The 16,948-nt window shown below is 46.5% G+C and overlaps 1 protein-coding gene across 1 annotated transcript; it reads right to left on the reverse strand.

The window, feature by feature from the left end:
* Window positions 1–1,839: 1,839 nt before the first annotated feature.
* Window positions 1,840–8,824, reverse strand: LOC144148215 (uncharacterized). The gene is made up of 2 exons (XM_077679796.1): window positions 4,707–8,824; window positions 1,840–1,843 (listed from the first exon to the last, which is right to left on the reverse strand). Exons 1-2 carry the CDS (start codon window positions 8,672–8,674, stop codon window positions 1,840–1,842), a joined length of 3,972 nt encoding a protein of 1,323 aa, XP_077535922.1. The 5' UTR covers window positions 8,675–8,824.
* Between the last annotated feature and the right edge of the window lie 8,124 nt (window positions 8,825–16,948).

Genomic DNA, 16,948 nt, shown 5'->3' on the forward strand with positions numbered 1-16,948 from the left:
TTGAGCAAGCTTTTTGGGCAAGCCACGTTCTGTAGGCAACGACCCCGTAGATGGTAGCCATTTGGGGTGGAGAGGACTTTTTCAGTCCCGGTAGCAAGGCCGTAGTGGCCACTGCTGTCTTGACAGTCTTGGAGTGGCCAGACGCGTGGGCAAGAAAAGGCTTTGTCGAACGGGGCTCGTACCTCCAACAACCGTGATGCTGCGGAAGTGAATGATGATGTCCAGAAACCTCACTGACGCGTTTTCAAGAAGCTCGTGTGTGAAGGAGAAATCCGCGTAGCATTCCATGAAGAATTTGGGGACAGTGTTCAGGCAACGGTTTGGAGGAGCGCCAGTGGTTCTGTTGCACAAGACGAGGAAGTCTTCTGCGCAGCAAAAAATAGAAAGGACGCTGTCTTCTTCGAGACTAGACTCGATTCCCCTTGCGCATGCTGCCAGGAAGATTTCGGACATGTACGGGACTACGCGGGACCCTATGCATATGCCCTCCTTTTGGGCATAGTGCGCATCTTCGTGGTGAACAATACTGAACAACAGGTAGGCTTGTAGAAGCTTGCTGAGTTCATGCATGGTTTGCCTCAAGCAATATATAAGCGTAAAGTTTTTGACCGGATTTTCCTGGACCTTAAAAAGCATTCAACGTTGTTCCTCATGACCTTGATAGTAAATTACTATGCTAAAGACTGAATGAATTTGTTATTGCACGCATAGCTCATTAACTCTCTGTAAGACAACAGGCGGTTCATCTCAGTTCAGGCGGTTCGCGGATGACTGTGTAGTTTAGAGGACTATTGATAATTATTTCTTTATTTATTTATTTACCCTCAGGGCCGGAAAGCATTACAGAGGGGAGTGTTTACAATCTACAATACAAACACAATAAAAATAGCAGTCAGTTAAATTACAAACGGAAATGAAGCAATCAGTTTGTTATATAAAGATACATTCAGTTCAAGTGAATAAAAAATTCCGGAAAATAACAAAATCAGTCAGCTGTAATAGAAACGCAAATAAAGCAATCAGTTTGTTATGTAAAGATAAATTCAACTTCTTATACAATATTAGGAAGGGCATCGTGAAAAAAATGGTTATCAGTAATCGATACAACTTCTGCAGAAAGGTGGTTCAAGTCTCATGATGTAACAGGTATAAATGATTGCGTGAACGTTCTCGTAAGACATGAATTGAGACTTACTTTGTGAGCGTGATCAATGCGATGGGAAAGGTATGACGGAGAGGGAATTAATTTACGGCGTAGCTCATTATGATCGTGTAGTTTGTGAAATAAGCTGAGGCAAGAAATTTTACGACAAGTCTGTAGTAACGGCCGGTCAAGACTGGACTTCAATGTAATTATGCTGGCTGTACGGTTATAATTGGAAATCATGAAGCGTGCAGAGTTATTCTGGACCATTTCAAGATGGTAGGTATAGTTTATCGGAACTGGGGTCCCATACTGATGAAGCATATTTTAATTTAGAGCCCACAAATATTTTATACAATAGTAGTTTTAATGATGAGGGTGCATAATGGAAGTTCCCACGCAAGTCGTCCAGCATTCTGTTAGCGTTATTAGCAACATATTCGACGTGATCATCCCACGCTAGGTTAAAAGTAATATGGACACCTAAGTATTTGTAAGAGTCAACGGATTACAAGCATACATTATTGAGGTAGTAGGAACATCGAGTTACGTTAATCCTAGAAACATGCACGGCTTTACATTTATTTATATTCAGTTCCATTAGCCAGGTATTACACGAGTTATTAATAGCAGAGAGATCAGATTGAAGTATGCAACTATCATTTTCACTGGTTATTTCCCGAAATATAACACAGTCATCTGCGAAAAGGTGTAAATTAGAACTCAAGGCATTATGAAGGTCGTTAATATAGACAAGAAATAAAAGCGGACCAAGGACGCATCCTTGGGGTACACCAGAATCAACATTACTTCGTTGGCAGTTAAGGCCGTTATCTGAAGCAAATTGGATACGATTAGTTATAAAATACTGAATCCATCTAAGGACATTCCCATGTATGTTTAGTTTTCCTTGTTTATTGAGCAGTAGTGTGTGTGATACCTTATCGAATGCTTTTGAAAAATACAGAAAAATACAGTCGGCGTGTGATGAGCGATGTAGGATTTGATGCAGCTTATGAGTTAGCAGTGCAAGTTTAGTTTAACGTAAGTATGATTTGCGAAATCCATGTTGTGCCGATGTGAAAAATGAGTGTGATTCTAGGAATTTTACCTAGTTGGAGTAAATGCCGTGTTCTAAAAGCTTGCACAAGTACTTGTAAGAGAAATAGCACAGTAGTTAGCTGGATTAGATTTCTTCCCCGATTTGTAAACTGGAACCACCTTTCCGATTTTCCATGATGTGGGCAGACTGGACGTATCTAATGATTGTTGAAAAATTATTCTTAGTGGGATGGCACTGTAGGTGGACGTGTATTTTAGAAGTTTTCTGGTGATGTTGTCATAACCAGAGGAGGAATAATTACAAAGACCACTAATTAATTTATATATACCAGCTATGTTGAAACATATTTCAGGCATTATGGTGTAGTCATAGTGATTTGTCACAGGAAGATAGTGGTGTTTTGCATCCGGAAAAATGCATCCGAAAAAACTAACGAGATTTGGAGTAACCGAAGCACATATAAAAGTAATAGCTTCTTGGTGTGCTGTCACCCGGTTCCTTAAATTAGGGTGCACTGTCAGAAGATATGGGGAGTCGACTCAAGAGAGCCAACAAACCCCACCGAATCTACAGGGCACAGGTGACAAAGGGGGTGGCCGTCTGATGTGCGGCTTTCGCCGACTAGAGCGGCAAGAATGAGCAAGAGCCTTGAACGAAAAACACACAAAGACTTATATTCAGACAGGCAAGTTACAAACACAAGCACGAGGTAACGGATCGATAATTACAGGCAACTTAGATGGAATTCTAATACAAGAAACAGTTCAAAATTCGACAAAATGATACAAACAGGAGCGTTAACCAATGAAGATTACGAATCGGAGCAGTTAACTAAAAGAAACGAACAGTTCGATGCATATGAGAGACAGAGTCCCAGCATATTCACCGACCGGGCCGGACGATGCACCGCTGTCGGAGGCGAGTCGGCTACCTGGGAAGCGTGGCTTCGCTGTAGGCCAGGCCGTCCGAGACGATCACGGTCATTCGAGGCCCGGGAGCACGTTGGAGTCCTCCAGGGCGCGGGTCGCCGATGGTGTGATGAACAAACTGGCAGATGCCGTTGTCAATCACGACGTCCAAACGTAGCTGGCTTGCTTAGGCGCGGCTCCTCCTTTTATAACCGTGCCGGCGCGGAGAAGGAGAGCACACACACAACGCGCCCGCCGCCGTCAACGAAATAACTTCCCTCTTCTCCATTCTAGAATTATCGACGCTCTTTAGCACTGGCATAGCCACGCGCACCTCCTCGAAAGTACTGGAAGTTTCGACGAAACCGGAGCGGCGGAGGTTTTATTTTTGTTGTTTTCTTGCCGGCGAGCCGGCGTAAGATCGTGTTACCGCCTCTTCGTTCGAGAAACTTCCAGCGTTGTCTCGGGCGAATAGAACCGAGTGTAAGAAGAAATAGGCGCTGTACAATAAAATGAAAAATATATACGGTACTTTTAGACGTCGTACGCTCGAGTTTGTGACACAGCCCCCCAGTTTCAGAATATTATGCAATAATATTCCCAAAACTCACAAAGTCGTGCGTTCGCGTCGTTCACACTTAGGGAACAAAAAGAGGCTGTGCCTACGAACACAAAATAAAGTACAGCCCAATGTTCTTCATAATAGTAATGACAGGTACAGAATTCGCGTACAGAACAGCGGTTTGGCGCGGATTTTTCAACAAATACACATCCTAGGGACAACTCATAAGTTTGAGCACAATAAAGCTCTAGCAGTCGACAACTACAACGTTCACGAATGCCACCACTAGTAACGCCAACAATACACGGCAAATATACTGTACAATAGATAATACGCATAATTACAAACTTCACGTTTGGTACAATATAGAAGTCGCGAATGTAAACGTCAGGCACCACCTTGTGAATATACAACCTAAACATTCTACTCGCGGTACACAATTACAGGTATACCTGGGTTTACACTCTGCTTAGGTAGTCTGCTCCCACATTATCGCTCCCTTTAATATGTTCGACTGTGAACTGGTATTCCTGTAAAAGCAGACTCCAGCGGAGGACTCTACTATTCAGCTGTTTTGCTTGCTGAATGTAACGGAGTGGCTGGTGGTCGGTTTGTACGATAAACGGCCGACCGTACAAGTACGCGTTGAACTTTTGGACTCCCCAAACAAGGGCAAGACATTCTCTTTCAATAGTGCTATAAGAGGCCTCTCGGGGCACAAGTTTCCTGCTGGCGTACGCTATAGGGTGAAGCGTGCCCTCGTAGCGTTGCATGAGCACGGCGCCGAGGCTGGTTTGGGAGGCGTCAGTGCGGAGCACGAATGTCTGAGTGAAGTCTGGGAGTCTAAGTATAGGTGGGCTAGAGATACGCCGTTTGAGCTCTTGGAAGGCTTCTTCTTGAGCGGTGCTCCACTTGACGATGTTGTTTTCCCCTTTTTTGGTGAGTTCGGTTAGCGGTGCGCTGATCTCGGCATAGTTCGGAATAAATTCGCGATAATAGCCTGTTAGGCCGAGGAATGCCCGAACTTGCCGTTTTGTTTTCGGAGGCGGCGCTGTCTGGATCTTTTCCAGGTTCTTTTCCAGCGGTGCTAGTTCTCCTTGCCCAATTCGATGTCCGAGGAAGTCAATCTCTGTTGCCCCGAACTCACACTTGCTCGGGCGTACGGTCAGTCCAGCCGCTTCAATTCGGCTGAAAAGCTCTCGGAGTGATGCAACGTGCTCTTCCCACGTGCTGCTGGCAATTAACACGTCGTCGTAGTAATGATTAACCCCGGGGACACCGTTGACGATTCTCCGCATCAGCTTGGCGAAGACGGCGGGAGCGGTTTTGATTCCGAACGGCATGTAACGGAACTGGTAAAGTCCTGACGTTGTGGAAAAGGCAGTCTTGGGTTTGGACTCCTCCGAAAGAGGAATTTGCCAGTACCCCTTTACAAAGTCCAATTTGGAAAAGTACTTTTTGCCGCCTGCGGCCGCAAATACGGCATCGGCTCGGGGCATTGGTTCTGAATCGGCGACTAGTATGTTGTTGAGTTTTCGGTAGTCTACGACGAACCGATTGGTGTGGTCGGGCTTTTTCACCAGCAACACCGGGGAGTTATACGGAGACACCGATTCTTCTATGATTTCCAGGGTCTTCATGTCCTGAACTTCCTTCTCCATGTTCTCCACCGTAGCAAACGGCAGTGGGTATTGCTTTACGTGAACTGGAGTGTCGGTGGTGAGCTCCAGGTGGCATTCCACCAAATTAGTTTTTCCTGGAACGTTCGAGAAAATCTTAGAATGTTGCTTCAGTTCTGCCTCAATTTGGGCCTTTTGCGTTGTTGTAAGGTGCGGGGAAAATTTGACGTCAGCGATGCCTTCCGTCTTGACAAATTCCGGAACCGGTATGCTGCTCTCTTCACTAGTTTCAGACACGCGGCATATCGCGTTGCACATTGTCTTTTCGGGGTTGGGTTTCCTTTCTTCGTACTTCTTCAGCAGGTTGGCGTGAAAGATTTTGGGCCCACTGCGTGTTTCGATGACGTAGTCTGCTTCCCCTTTTCTTTCTTTCACCTCGAATGGTCCTTTCCAGTGGAGAAGGAGCTTGTTGTTATCCGTCGGGAGCAGGATTAAGACTTTGTCTCCGGTCTGGAATCGTCGATTCCTCGTCTTTCGGTTGTACAACTTCGCATAACGGGCCCCTGCCTTCTCGAGTTCTTCGTGCGCTACGCGACAGGTTTCTTCCAGCCTGTTACGAAGGTCGAGAACATGTTGATACGTCGTTTTGGTCTCCTCATCCAGACTTTCATTACTCCACATCTCCTTAAGGATGGACAGGGGACCTCGGATGTGGCGGCCGTACAGTAGCTCGAAGGGAGAGAATCCGAGGCTTGCTTGCGGCACTTCTCTGTACGCGAAGAGTAGTGGAGCTAGGTAGCGATCCCAGTCCCGGGGTTTCTCCGCACACATTCGCTTCAACATGAGTTTTAAGGTTCCATTGAACTTTTCAACCATCCCGTTGGCCATCGGGTGGTATGGGCTAGTGTGGAGTTGGCGTACTGAGAGCAGCCGCGCCACTTCCTTCATGAGTTCGGATGTGAAGTTGGTCCCCCGGTCACTCAACACCTCTTTGGGGACTCCCACTCGAGAAAACATCTCGACTAGCGCTTCGGCGACGCGTTCCGTCTCGATGCTTGGCAGTGCAATAGCATCCGGGTACCGGGTTGCACAGTCCATCAGCGTGAGGATGAATCGGTTTCCGGCCTTCGACGGTGGGTGGATCGGACCGACGATGTCAATCGCCACTCGGTGGAACGGTGTTTCTATAACCGGCGTCCTTCCCAGGGGTACTCGTGGCACTCTTCCCTTGGGGATCGTTCGTTGGCAAATGTCACACGAAGCGACGAACCTTTTCACGTCTGCTGTGATACCCGGCCAGTAAAAGTCTTCCAGTATCCGGTCCTTCGTTTTCTCCACACCCAAGTGGCCGGCCATGATGCCGTCGTGGGCCGTTTTCAGGACGGTTGGTCGGCGGCCTATGGGGACGACTAGTTGCCGTACTTCCCGACCGCTCTTCTCGGTGAATCGCCGGTAAAGGAGGTTATCTTCCAGCTTGAACTCGATCTTATGCTTATTCTTCGAGTTTCTCGTCTCCTTGCCGATTTGTGCGAAGCAGGATTTCAAAGAGTGGTCCTTTTCTTGTTCTTCAGCATAACTGCACTCTTCAAGTGGTTCGGACGTCGGCGCAGCGGTCTTTAACGGCTGAAAGCGTCGCGCCTTCTTTTGTGACTGTGCTCGTGTTACCACGGCCGCGACTTCCCCTTCGGCCGAGACATCGGGCTGTGGCTCGTCCATAGCTTGCTGTGTGATCGTGTCTGGGGGTATTTCTTCCTGGGTCGGTGAAGTGATGGGGTCGTCGGGGGCTCTCACTCCGTTGATGTTGCCGAGAATGAGGTTGTACAGCGGCGTCTTCATGCAGAGGGCGTTAACCCTTCCGCTGTAGTATGGAGTCTGTACCTCGATCTGAGCCTCGGGCAAATTCCGAATGGTGCCGTCCGCTAAATACACGGGGCTAGTCTCCCCTGTGAGATCTTCATCTCGTACCAGGTCTTTTCGCACGATCACTAGGCTGCATCCTGTATCACGCAAAACCGAAACATCTTGATCGGCCAACTTTCCCTGAGCAACGGGCATACGCTCCCCTCGGAACTGCGATCCCGTCATAATGACCGCGTTCACGACCGGGATCTGCTTGCCATTCTTGAGTTCTACAAAGCCTTCGCTGATCTCGTCGGGCTTTGGCTGCTTAGGTGGTGCGTAGACGCACGAAACCTGAGGCGGCACTTTGTTGTTGCTCCTGCAAACGTCTGCCCTGTGTCCGTGGCGCCCGCACTTGAAGCATTTTGGAGCGTTGCTTCCCGCGAAATTGCTCCGGCAGTTATTTGCGTGGTGTCCCAACTTGTTACACAGGTAACACTTGGGCGGGGGCTTCTGACCGGCCGTTTTCTTCTCCGGCTCAACGCGTCCAGAGTCTTCTCTTTTGTCCCTTTTTGCCCTTCCTAGATTGGTGCTTCTCTGCGCCTCAAGGTACTGGTCGGCCAGTTCCAGCATTTCGGAAAGAGACTTCACTCTTCTTTCTTTCAGATACAGAGAAAGACTTGGGTGACACCCATTCAGAAATTGCTCTTTTATCAGCAGCTCCCGCAGTGATGCATACTCCTTTCCTATTTCGGCTAGCTCTGTCCAGCGGTCGAAGTAGTGGCTCAGGCGAGCCGCAAATTGTGTGGCGGTTTCGCCATCTGCGGGCGTTTCACTTCTGAACTTCTCTCGGAAGCCATCTACTGTGAAGCGAAACCTTTTCAACAGCGCGGCCTTGACCTTGCTGTAGTCAGCGGCGTCCTCTGGGGTCAATCTCCCAAACACGCTCAGTGCTTCGCCGCTTAAACGTGTGCTTAGAGCAGTAGACCATTGGTCTTCCGGCCAGTTTTGGCTTCTGGCTATTCCTTCGAACCGACGAATGTAAGCGTCGAGATCATCCTTTTTTTCGTCAAATGCCACAAGGAGCTTGCTCGGGTTCAGGCGTACGCCGTTATTTTCTTCTCTTATGCTCCGATCGGCTGACGTAGAGTCTCTCTCCAAACGCAGTGCCTCGATTTCTGTTTTTAATTTCTCTATCTCATCATTGCGTGCTTTCTCTTCTCGCTCCGCTTTCGCTCGCTCCCTTTCTGCCTCTGCCTGGCGGGCTTTCTCTTCTAGCTCCGCTTTCTCTCGCTCCAACTGAAGTTGTCTCTGAAATTCTTTCTCTCTTTCTCTTTCAGCCCTCTCAGCCTCTTCTCGTGCTGCCTGTCTTGCTTTCTCAGCCTCTTCTCGCGCTTTTTCTGCCTCTTCTCGCGCTGCCTGCCTTGCTCTCTCAGCCTTCTCGTTTTCTTCTTTTTCTTTCTGCGCAACCCACTTTCGTAGTTCGGCCCCTGACAGGCCCAGTTGGCAACCCAACGCTACGATTTTCTCTAAATCCATGATTGCAAATGTATCGCAATCTAGCCACAATACTCTAGCCTCTAGCTAGGTATATCTACACAGAGAAAGTTTACAAGAGCACCAACTTATGAAGGCAGTAGCAACCTATGCCAAAAAAGTTCCAGGCTCTTTCTCCTCCTCACCGCTCACATCAGACGTGCTGTCGCGGACGCCAGAAATTGTCACCCGGTTCCTTAAATTAGGGTGCACTGTCAGAAGATATGGGGAGTCGACTCAAGAGAGCCAACAAACCCCACCGAATCTACAGGGCACAGGTGACAAAGGGGGTGGCCGTCTGATGTGCGGCTTTCGCCGACTAGAGCGGCAAGAATGAGCAAGAGCCTTGAACGAAAACACACAAAGACTTATATTCAGACAGGCAAGTTACAAACACAAGCACGAGGTAACGGATCGATAATTACAGGCAACTTAGATGGAATTCTAATACAAGAAACAGTTCAAAATTCGACAAAATGATACAAACAGGAGCGTTAACCAATGAAGATTACGAATCGGAGCAGTTAACTAAAAGAAACGAACAGTTCGATGCATATGAGAGACAGAGTCCCAGCATATTCACCGACCGGGCCGGACGATGCACCGCTGTCGGAGGCGAGTCTGCTACCTGGGAAGCGTGGCTTCGCTGTAGGCCAGGCCGTCCGAGACGATCACGGTCATTCGAGGCCCGGGAGCACGTTGGAGTCCTCCAGGGCGCGGGTCGCCGATGGTGTGATGAACAAACTGGCAGATGCCGTTGTCAATCACGACGTCCAAACGTAGCTGGCTTGCTTAGGCGCGGCTCCTCCTTTTATAACCGTGCCGGCGCGGAGAAGGAGAGCACACACACAACGCGCCCGCCGCCGTCAGCGAAATAACTTCCCTCTTCTCCATTCTAGAATTATCGACGCTCTTTAGCACTGGCAAGGCCACGCGCACCTCCTCGAAAGTACTGGAAGTTTCGACGAAACCGGAGCGGCGGAGGTTTTATTTTTGTTGTTTTCTTGCCGGCGAGCCGGCGTAAGATCGTGTTACCGCCTCTTCGTTCGAGAAATTTCCAGCGTTGTCTCGGGCGAATAGAACCGAGTGTAAGAAGAAATAGGCGCTGTACAATAAAATGAAAAATATATACGGTACTTTTAGACGTCGTACGCTCGAGTTTGTGACATGTGCCCATTAAGAAATGTTGTTTAATTTTAAGAAGGGTGATCACGTCACCATTGCACGCAATTGTTCAAACGAGTTGATTGCGTAAAGCGTACATAACGCTGTTTTAAGCCCGACCAAAGAATGTATATATCTAGTATTTTAATAACGTGTGATTTCAGGCGGACTATCCACGTTGACAACGTAAAGTTAAGCCTGCTGTCGTTTTTGGTTTTTAGGGACGAAATTTCAGCGAACAACTATCTAACTTTAAAAAAAATCTACTGTATTTAAATCATCTCTACTTAATCTTAACGTACCCGTTTGTTTTCTGAGTTCGCAAATTCGGGACGAAGGATCTAAGCGATACGCTTGAAAAACGCACAGAATTGAGCAATGCGATTTGTTTTAGATAATTGGGATCGCCAACTTTGTATGAGAGAAAGTAAAAATAAGCTAAAATGGGATAACCTGAAAGATCACAGACGAAACAACCGGTTGAATTTTTTTTATATCTACCCTTCTTAAGCTGATATCTATAAGAAAAAGTATATCCAAGCGCCATGCTACATATTCCAAAGAAGTGACCACAATCTTAAACTATCCTTCCTTTAAAGTGGCCACATGCGCTATTCATTTTTTCTTAAATCAATACGAGGCTGGAATGATCTCTCACCTTGTGATTGTATACATTGTTTCTAATGATGTTTCGTACTGGAATTTCTGTATTTATTTTATTGTTATTTGGTCCCGAATTTCATGCTGACTATAATGTATCCCCCTGTTAAAACGCCTGAAAAAGCGAAGCAGGTATCAAGTAAACAAAAAAATAACTAAATAAATAAATAAAGAAAAACGAGCTAATGAAAAGCGACTCTTTGTGAGCATCCGCTTAGCACATGGGAAGAGCAGGGAACAATTGTTCTAACTAAGTGTCAACTGCCATAACCAAACACGAGTAACGCTCAGCCATTGACGCGCCTGAACGTGCGAAAACGTGGCCACTGGGATGGTTAGAGTCTAAAGCACGGCTGTCCCTGTTTTAAAGGAGCGTGCGAGAGATGCCGTGTTATACTTTAAAGCTGGAGGAAGGTGTGTATACATAGTGCCGAGCCGCAATTTCGCATGAGAGGGGTTAAGAGCCTTACGCATTTAATATCGACGAATGAAATATTTATTGTTTTATTCATTACAATATTCAAGGTTTGCTGTATACATACCACCATTGATATGTTTTTTTTATTTTCCACCAAATTATGAAAGATCACTTTTACACAGTTCCTTGCGTGAAGACAAAGTTGGATAGAACAGTAGACACCAGAAGCAGGGGGTCATTCGCAACACGTCTACAGTTTTTCAATGAAGTGTGACATTAGAGGAAGATTAGGTTCTTGTGGCTTTCAAGTGCTGTGAACGTAACTCATGAAAATAACATCAAAAATAAATTGAGAATAGATGTCCTCATCAATCTCTCCTAGAATCAGCCCTCCGAAAGCTTATAAGAACAGTTGATCGAGTAGAAAATTTATTTCTAAGAACCACGGTCACACACTTGACCTACATTTTGTGGGAAAGAAATTATACGCAATGTTTCTGAGTGTTCTATGGAGTGCCAAAACACTTCATGAACGACGGCGTTCCGGTTTTATACACAACTACCAGGGCAAGTAACTGTTGGAAAAATAATTGACTTTGTCACACCTTGGAAGTATTCAGGAAGATTGTTAAAAGAGAAATTGCTAAAAATTGGCCATTCATCTTTGTAAAATTCAACCCATCAATGTTAGTGCCCTCCGCTCTCTCCCCCCCTCCTACGTTTATTACAGCTTGGTCGCACACAACACATCGGAACCTGGGCAAAAAAAAACCCATTTTAGCTGCAGCAAAGAAATGAATATTTCCGTCAACCGACAGCAAAACCGGTCCAGAAAATATAGAAACGACAACTTGTAAGAAATGAATTTTGTGTTGAACTGAGGCTGATAAAAATAGGCATGGGTGCGCCGAAGCCGGTGTCTGGTGGTGTCGTGAGGGTTTTGATATGGGAGCAGTGGACCCAGAGTGTTGGGTTTGTGCGGCTTAGTGCGGTTGAGTCATCTGGTTGTACTGCAGGGGTTGTTCACCAGTTTCAGGACAGTCACCGTACGGTGGCCGGACTCCAATTTAGTTTGCCTCGCCGAACTTCCGCGGCTTTTGACCGCTGCCTACTGGCAGGAGTCCGATGCCCACATCTAGGCTTACCTGTGGTTGCCGTACTTTGGCCGCACACAGGTAGCTGTCGAATGACCAGAGCCCTACGGCTGGAATATGGCCCTATGTAAGCTGGTTGACGGGCCGACAGAGACAGAGCGCCATTCGGAAGCCAAGGGAGTACACCCGTACACGGCCAAAAACACCACTTTGGACACGGGGCGAACACGCATGACAAAAAAAATTCTCCATCTTCCCGTAGGGGAACCCTGAGTAGTATGCGAAGCTGCCATGGGGTAGACTCAAGTTCCCTTTAGTTTTCAGTTAGATCGCGGCGTTGAGGGAGAATGAGAGAAGCGGAGCATGCGTGCGCATGATTTATACCGGGGAGCTACAGTGGCGCCCCCACTAGAGTATGCAGCGGCTACCGTCGCGTCTTTAACTATACAATACACTGCGTTTATTTTATCATCATTAGAGGATGACTGGGGCGCGCAGTAACAGCTGCAAAAGCTCAAAAAAAGCTCCAGTAAGCGCTCCAAAAAACAGCTTGACTGAAGCTGCTGACCCCTAACTTGGCGAACAGCAAGGATCAAGATGAGAAAAAGGAAATACAACCAAATGTACATAACACCAATACACAGGAACACTGGGATAACATTTCTAAGCCTTGTTACAACCTACTACGGAAAAGTAAAATTAAAAAAAAACATGAAAAAACAAGATTCACAGTGGAACAAAAAGTTAGGAATAAAAAGCTGCAATGGTTTGTATTTGCAAAAAAAGAACAGAAGACATTCAAACGAAGTACACTTTTTCAAAGTAGACTTTGAACTACACTTTTTCTAAGTACACATATTCAGAGGAAGTACACAAAGGAAGTACACAAAGAGATAACATAAATTATGAAAGAAAAATGATAATAACTCTCTATTTGTGAATCTTTCAAGGGGTGCGTTTTTAGCTGCGAAGCTATTGAGCAGTCGCGGAAGCTTGTTTTCCAGGGTTTGCGTGCCATAAGTTGTTCGGTATGTTTGAACGTTATATGTATCTGTATTTCTTGTTCTGCTTATATGTTTTCGCGGCTCTAGCAAAGCAATCTTACGAAGTAGAAATGCACTATATTTAATTTCACGCTTGAACGAATGACAAAGACGATAGTCATATAATTTAGTTACAGGCACAATTTTGTGCTTGGCAAAAAGTTCGGTTGTTGTGTGCCACCGAGGAACGTTTTCCATTACGCGTAAGAAGCTCTTTTGTAGGACATCCACTTTGTGTAAGTTTTCTTGTGTCTTAGTGCCCCAAACTAAGTGACAGTAGTTTAGGTGAGAATAAAATAAAGACTGGTAGATTAGGATCATCACGTTCGGCGGCAGCATCTCGCGGTTTCTGTAAACAATGCCTATTACCTGCGACAGTTTGCTACCAAGATAGGTTACATGGTCGTCCCAGGACAGTTTGTGATTTATCATAACGCCTAATGTTTCATCATAACTCTAAGCTTCTTCGCCATATCACGCGTGGAGCCGCAGGTGTTGCCATTCGTTGCGCAATCCCGGAGAGGAAATAAGCTTCGGGGAGGAGAGAAGGAATGCCGGAGAGGAGAGAAGCGTAGGAGAGGAGAGGAGTAATGCCTCGCATACTACTCAAGGTTCCCCTAGGAATAGATGACGATGGTGTTTGAACGTGAAGCTATATCGTGATGGATTCTGTCGTTGGCCAATCCCTATGGGCATCCTGTCACAATCATCATCAGTGGTGCCTGGCCAGGCATACGCAGTGGGGATGTGGACGCGCACAACGTCGGAGGGAACAGGCTCGACCATAAGCTGCTTCGCATCTAAAAAGACCGCAGAGAAAATTACTGGCCAAAGTACATCGGTTTGAGTAAGGCCGAACAGCCCCGTGCTGCCTATGTTGCGCTTAAAGTGGGAATCACAGACGCCGAGTTCGCGCTACGTATGTCGAGTTGGCGAGGATGGTTGGTGCGGGTTCCAGCACGTGATAATGAGATCCACTTGAGGAGAGATGTGAGTGGCAGCGGACAAACGACCCGGACCTGCGAGGGAAGGAGGACTCTCAGTGGCGATTTCGGAAATCCAAATGAGGTGCAGCAGGCCGATCTCTGAAAAAAAAAAGACAGCAGAAGGCAGCTCCACAATTTCTCCAGTCCTACAACACTAGTGAGGGCTGCACCAAATTTGTGTATCGAAAAGTGCCATAAAATGGCACTGAACCACAACCCTGCCTATAGAGAAGTTTTTCGTTGCAAATATAACAAAAAAATACAACCAGCCCTAACCTTAGCAGTTGTGTAAAATGTGTAACATGTGTGAACATTTCCCTGCAATTACTATGAAAATTACTCTCACCAAGATGCACCACAAACTTTGGTAAAAGTGACATAACCCTCTAGTGAAGTTATAGTGGTAATATTTTAAATGCGGTGTACTTTACCTTAAGTTGCAGCCATGGCGGGCGTCTTTCGAACATCGGCGGAGCGAACTGAAGAAGAAAGGAACAGACGACAGGTGTCACGAGTGCGCCCCGCGGCACTGATGTTGAGATGGGAAGCCGTGTCGGACGTCGCTGAAACTCAACGCACAAAAGTGGAGAGAGGGAAAATGCTCTGCCAAGAAGTTTGCAAAGTGGCGAGTAGCCAAGGATCCTACAAGCACTTGTGGAGAGGTCGCGTCGCGCCGCAGTTTGTCTTGTGACCCGTTTTGCTGAAGATAAACGTTCTTTAACCTCCGCCTCTTTTTCCGTCAAAAAAAGGGAGGCGGAAGCAAACAAACCCAAGTTCAAACTCGTAAAGACCACCAGCCCCGCTGATTCTTCTGTCATCGCATGTCAATTGCGTAGGTGTCCGAATTGGTTGGTTAGATGATCTTCCTGCAGTGGCGGGAATATTGGGACACTCACTAGCCAGGCAAGCCGGACGCGCAAAATCTCGGCCAGTTGAACCTGCAGGAAGGGGTTGGAACCTTGTTTTAAAAACGAGAATATAAAAGTTTTGGTGCAATGTCTTTGTTACAAAGAGTAGCCAATGTGTTACACTTTACCGCCATCATGCTTGGCGACGGACACAGATTTCGTAGTTAAGAAAATCCAATGTACGGCTGTCAGTATAACAGCGTAATAATTTACGCAGCCATTTCAAATCTCCAGACAGAGTGCTATGGTGTCCCTTTGTTGAGCTTTGGCTCCTGGGGCAGCCACTAGATAGGTATGGGCCTCAACTGTAAGCATCAGCAGCTAAAGACCATAGGTAAGAAATAATGGGGAAAGACAATACCTGTACCATTGTAGCCGGTATTCCTGTCGACGAGCGTGGGCATGCACCGTCGGCGAGCAAGGTTACTCGGTCAGTTTGGTGGGTACTACTCGTACTTCTCTGTGTTCAGATATGCGTGAAAAAAGCAAGCGCCAATGTCCTAGAAAGAAAAATAACGGAGCCTCAGGTACGCTTGCGTGCTTTGAAGGCGCAAACATGTCGATACACATACTAACAACTTCTGTAGTGCTACAGAGTATGTACGTGTCGTGCTGCACAGCCTTTTTTTTCTGGTGGAATTGCTTCGACCAGTTTCTTTTCTAATACACGGTGTTTACTTCTTTTATTTCGGTTTTGTTCGTCCATCTTACGGCGCGAGTTATCTAAGTAAGAAGACTGGGATACGTGACAGCTTCCATCGATTTATCATACCGCTCTGATGAAGGCGTTGGCTTTTAAGGAGAATAATCATAAGAACGCTAATGACGGGACCCAATCGCTGCTTTGGATGACAACAGGACTATTTCTAGCTTGCTGTTTTTAAAAGTAGTCTGGTTTGTTTGCGCGGATAGAGGATATCTAGCATCAAAAGGGGCTATTGACCAAGCCTGTCAGTACCAGTGGTATACAGAAGGGAACAGGGGTACAAAATGGGCCGTGGCGACAGTAATTAGAGGACATGATTCTCTACTATGTGGATTCAACTTATGTGGATTATGTCGCATCTACCTCCGTAACACCTGTGAAATTTGGTCTCTCATGAAATTTTCTTAAGGGGAAACACGGGCGGACAATAATGCTGCAGTGTGAACAAAAATGCGGGCGCTCGCTGCAGCTGAAAGCACCACGAGATGGCATCGGCGCAACCATTAAGACGCGAATATTACAGACCAGACACATGTCTTTTGACATGAAGACGAGTGACCTGCCATTATACATGCAAAATTCATAGCTGGAGATAAAAAGTATGGCTTTCCTAACACCAGGCGTATGCAGTTTTGTCTCCGTAAAATTCTGATCCTTCCTGGTGTATGAACTCTTTTCTAATAGCAGAAGTGTTCAGGCTGGGCAAGAATCCGTGCCTGGAATTGCTGAAATCTCCATGCACCGAAGTGTAGACGTAATGTAACCAGGAGGCAGAGAGCATACGAGCACGTGTGAAGAGTTCGCATGTCAGGCAAAAGACACTTCCTGTGCTCGAAATTCAACTCACCTTCTTTGCGCTAGCGCATCTTATGGTCTTATTACAGCACGTGCTCTTATTATAGCGTATTCATGGTCTTATGATAGCGCGTCCATCTACTCGTGCTGTGACCGCATAAGGGCGCTCAGCGTTTCGTTTGGGTTCGCAGCTTGGGCGTTTGCTTTGTACTTTTGCTTTGTTGAAGTGGACTTTGCTTTGGACTTTGGGAGCTTTTATTTTAGGCTGTGAAGGGCGGATTGTGGACTTTGATTATGACACAGCTCGCATGTATAAAGCTTCTCTTTTCATCGCCTTTCTTCTAAACGGGCACACTTGAGAAGAGCCAAGTCAGAGCACATTTAACAACCCGATCTGCTGTTTCCTTAGGCTTCGCATCTAAGTAAGCAGGTGGTCATATTTTTATCTATTACTGCCATCCATAAATTTTTTATCCCTCTGCATTACCCGCTACCACGCGCCC

This window comes from Haemaphysalis longicornis, unplaced genomic scaffold, assembly GCF_048455015.1.
Source record: "Haemaphysalis longicornis isolate Haplotype H1 unplaced genomic scaffold, Haemaphysalis longicornis Haplotype H1 scaffold_8, whole genome shotgun sequence".
NCBI classification, from domain to species: Eukaryota; Metazoa; Arthropoda; class Arachnida; order Ixodida; family Ixodidae; genus Haemaphysalis; species Haemaphysalis longicornis.

Coding starts and splice junctions, on each gene's coding strand:
- LOC144148215 (XM_077679796.1), bottom strand. CDS start 8,674: ATGGATTTAGAGAAAATCGTAGCGTTGGGTTGCCAACTGGGCCTGTCA.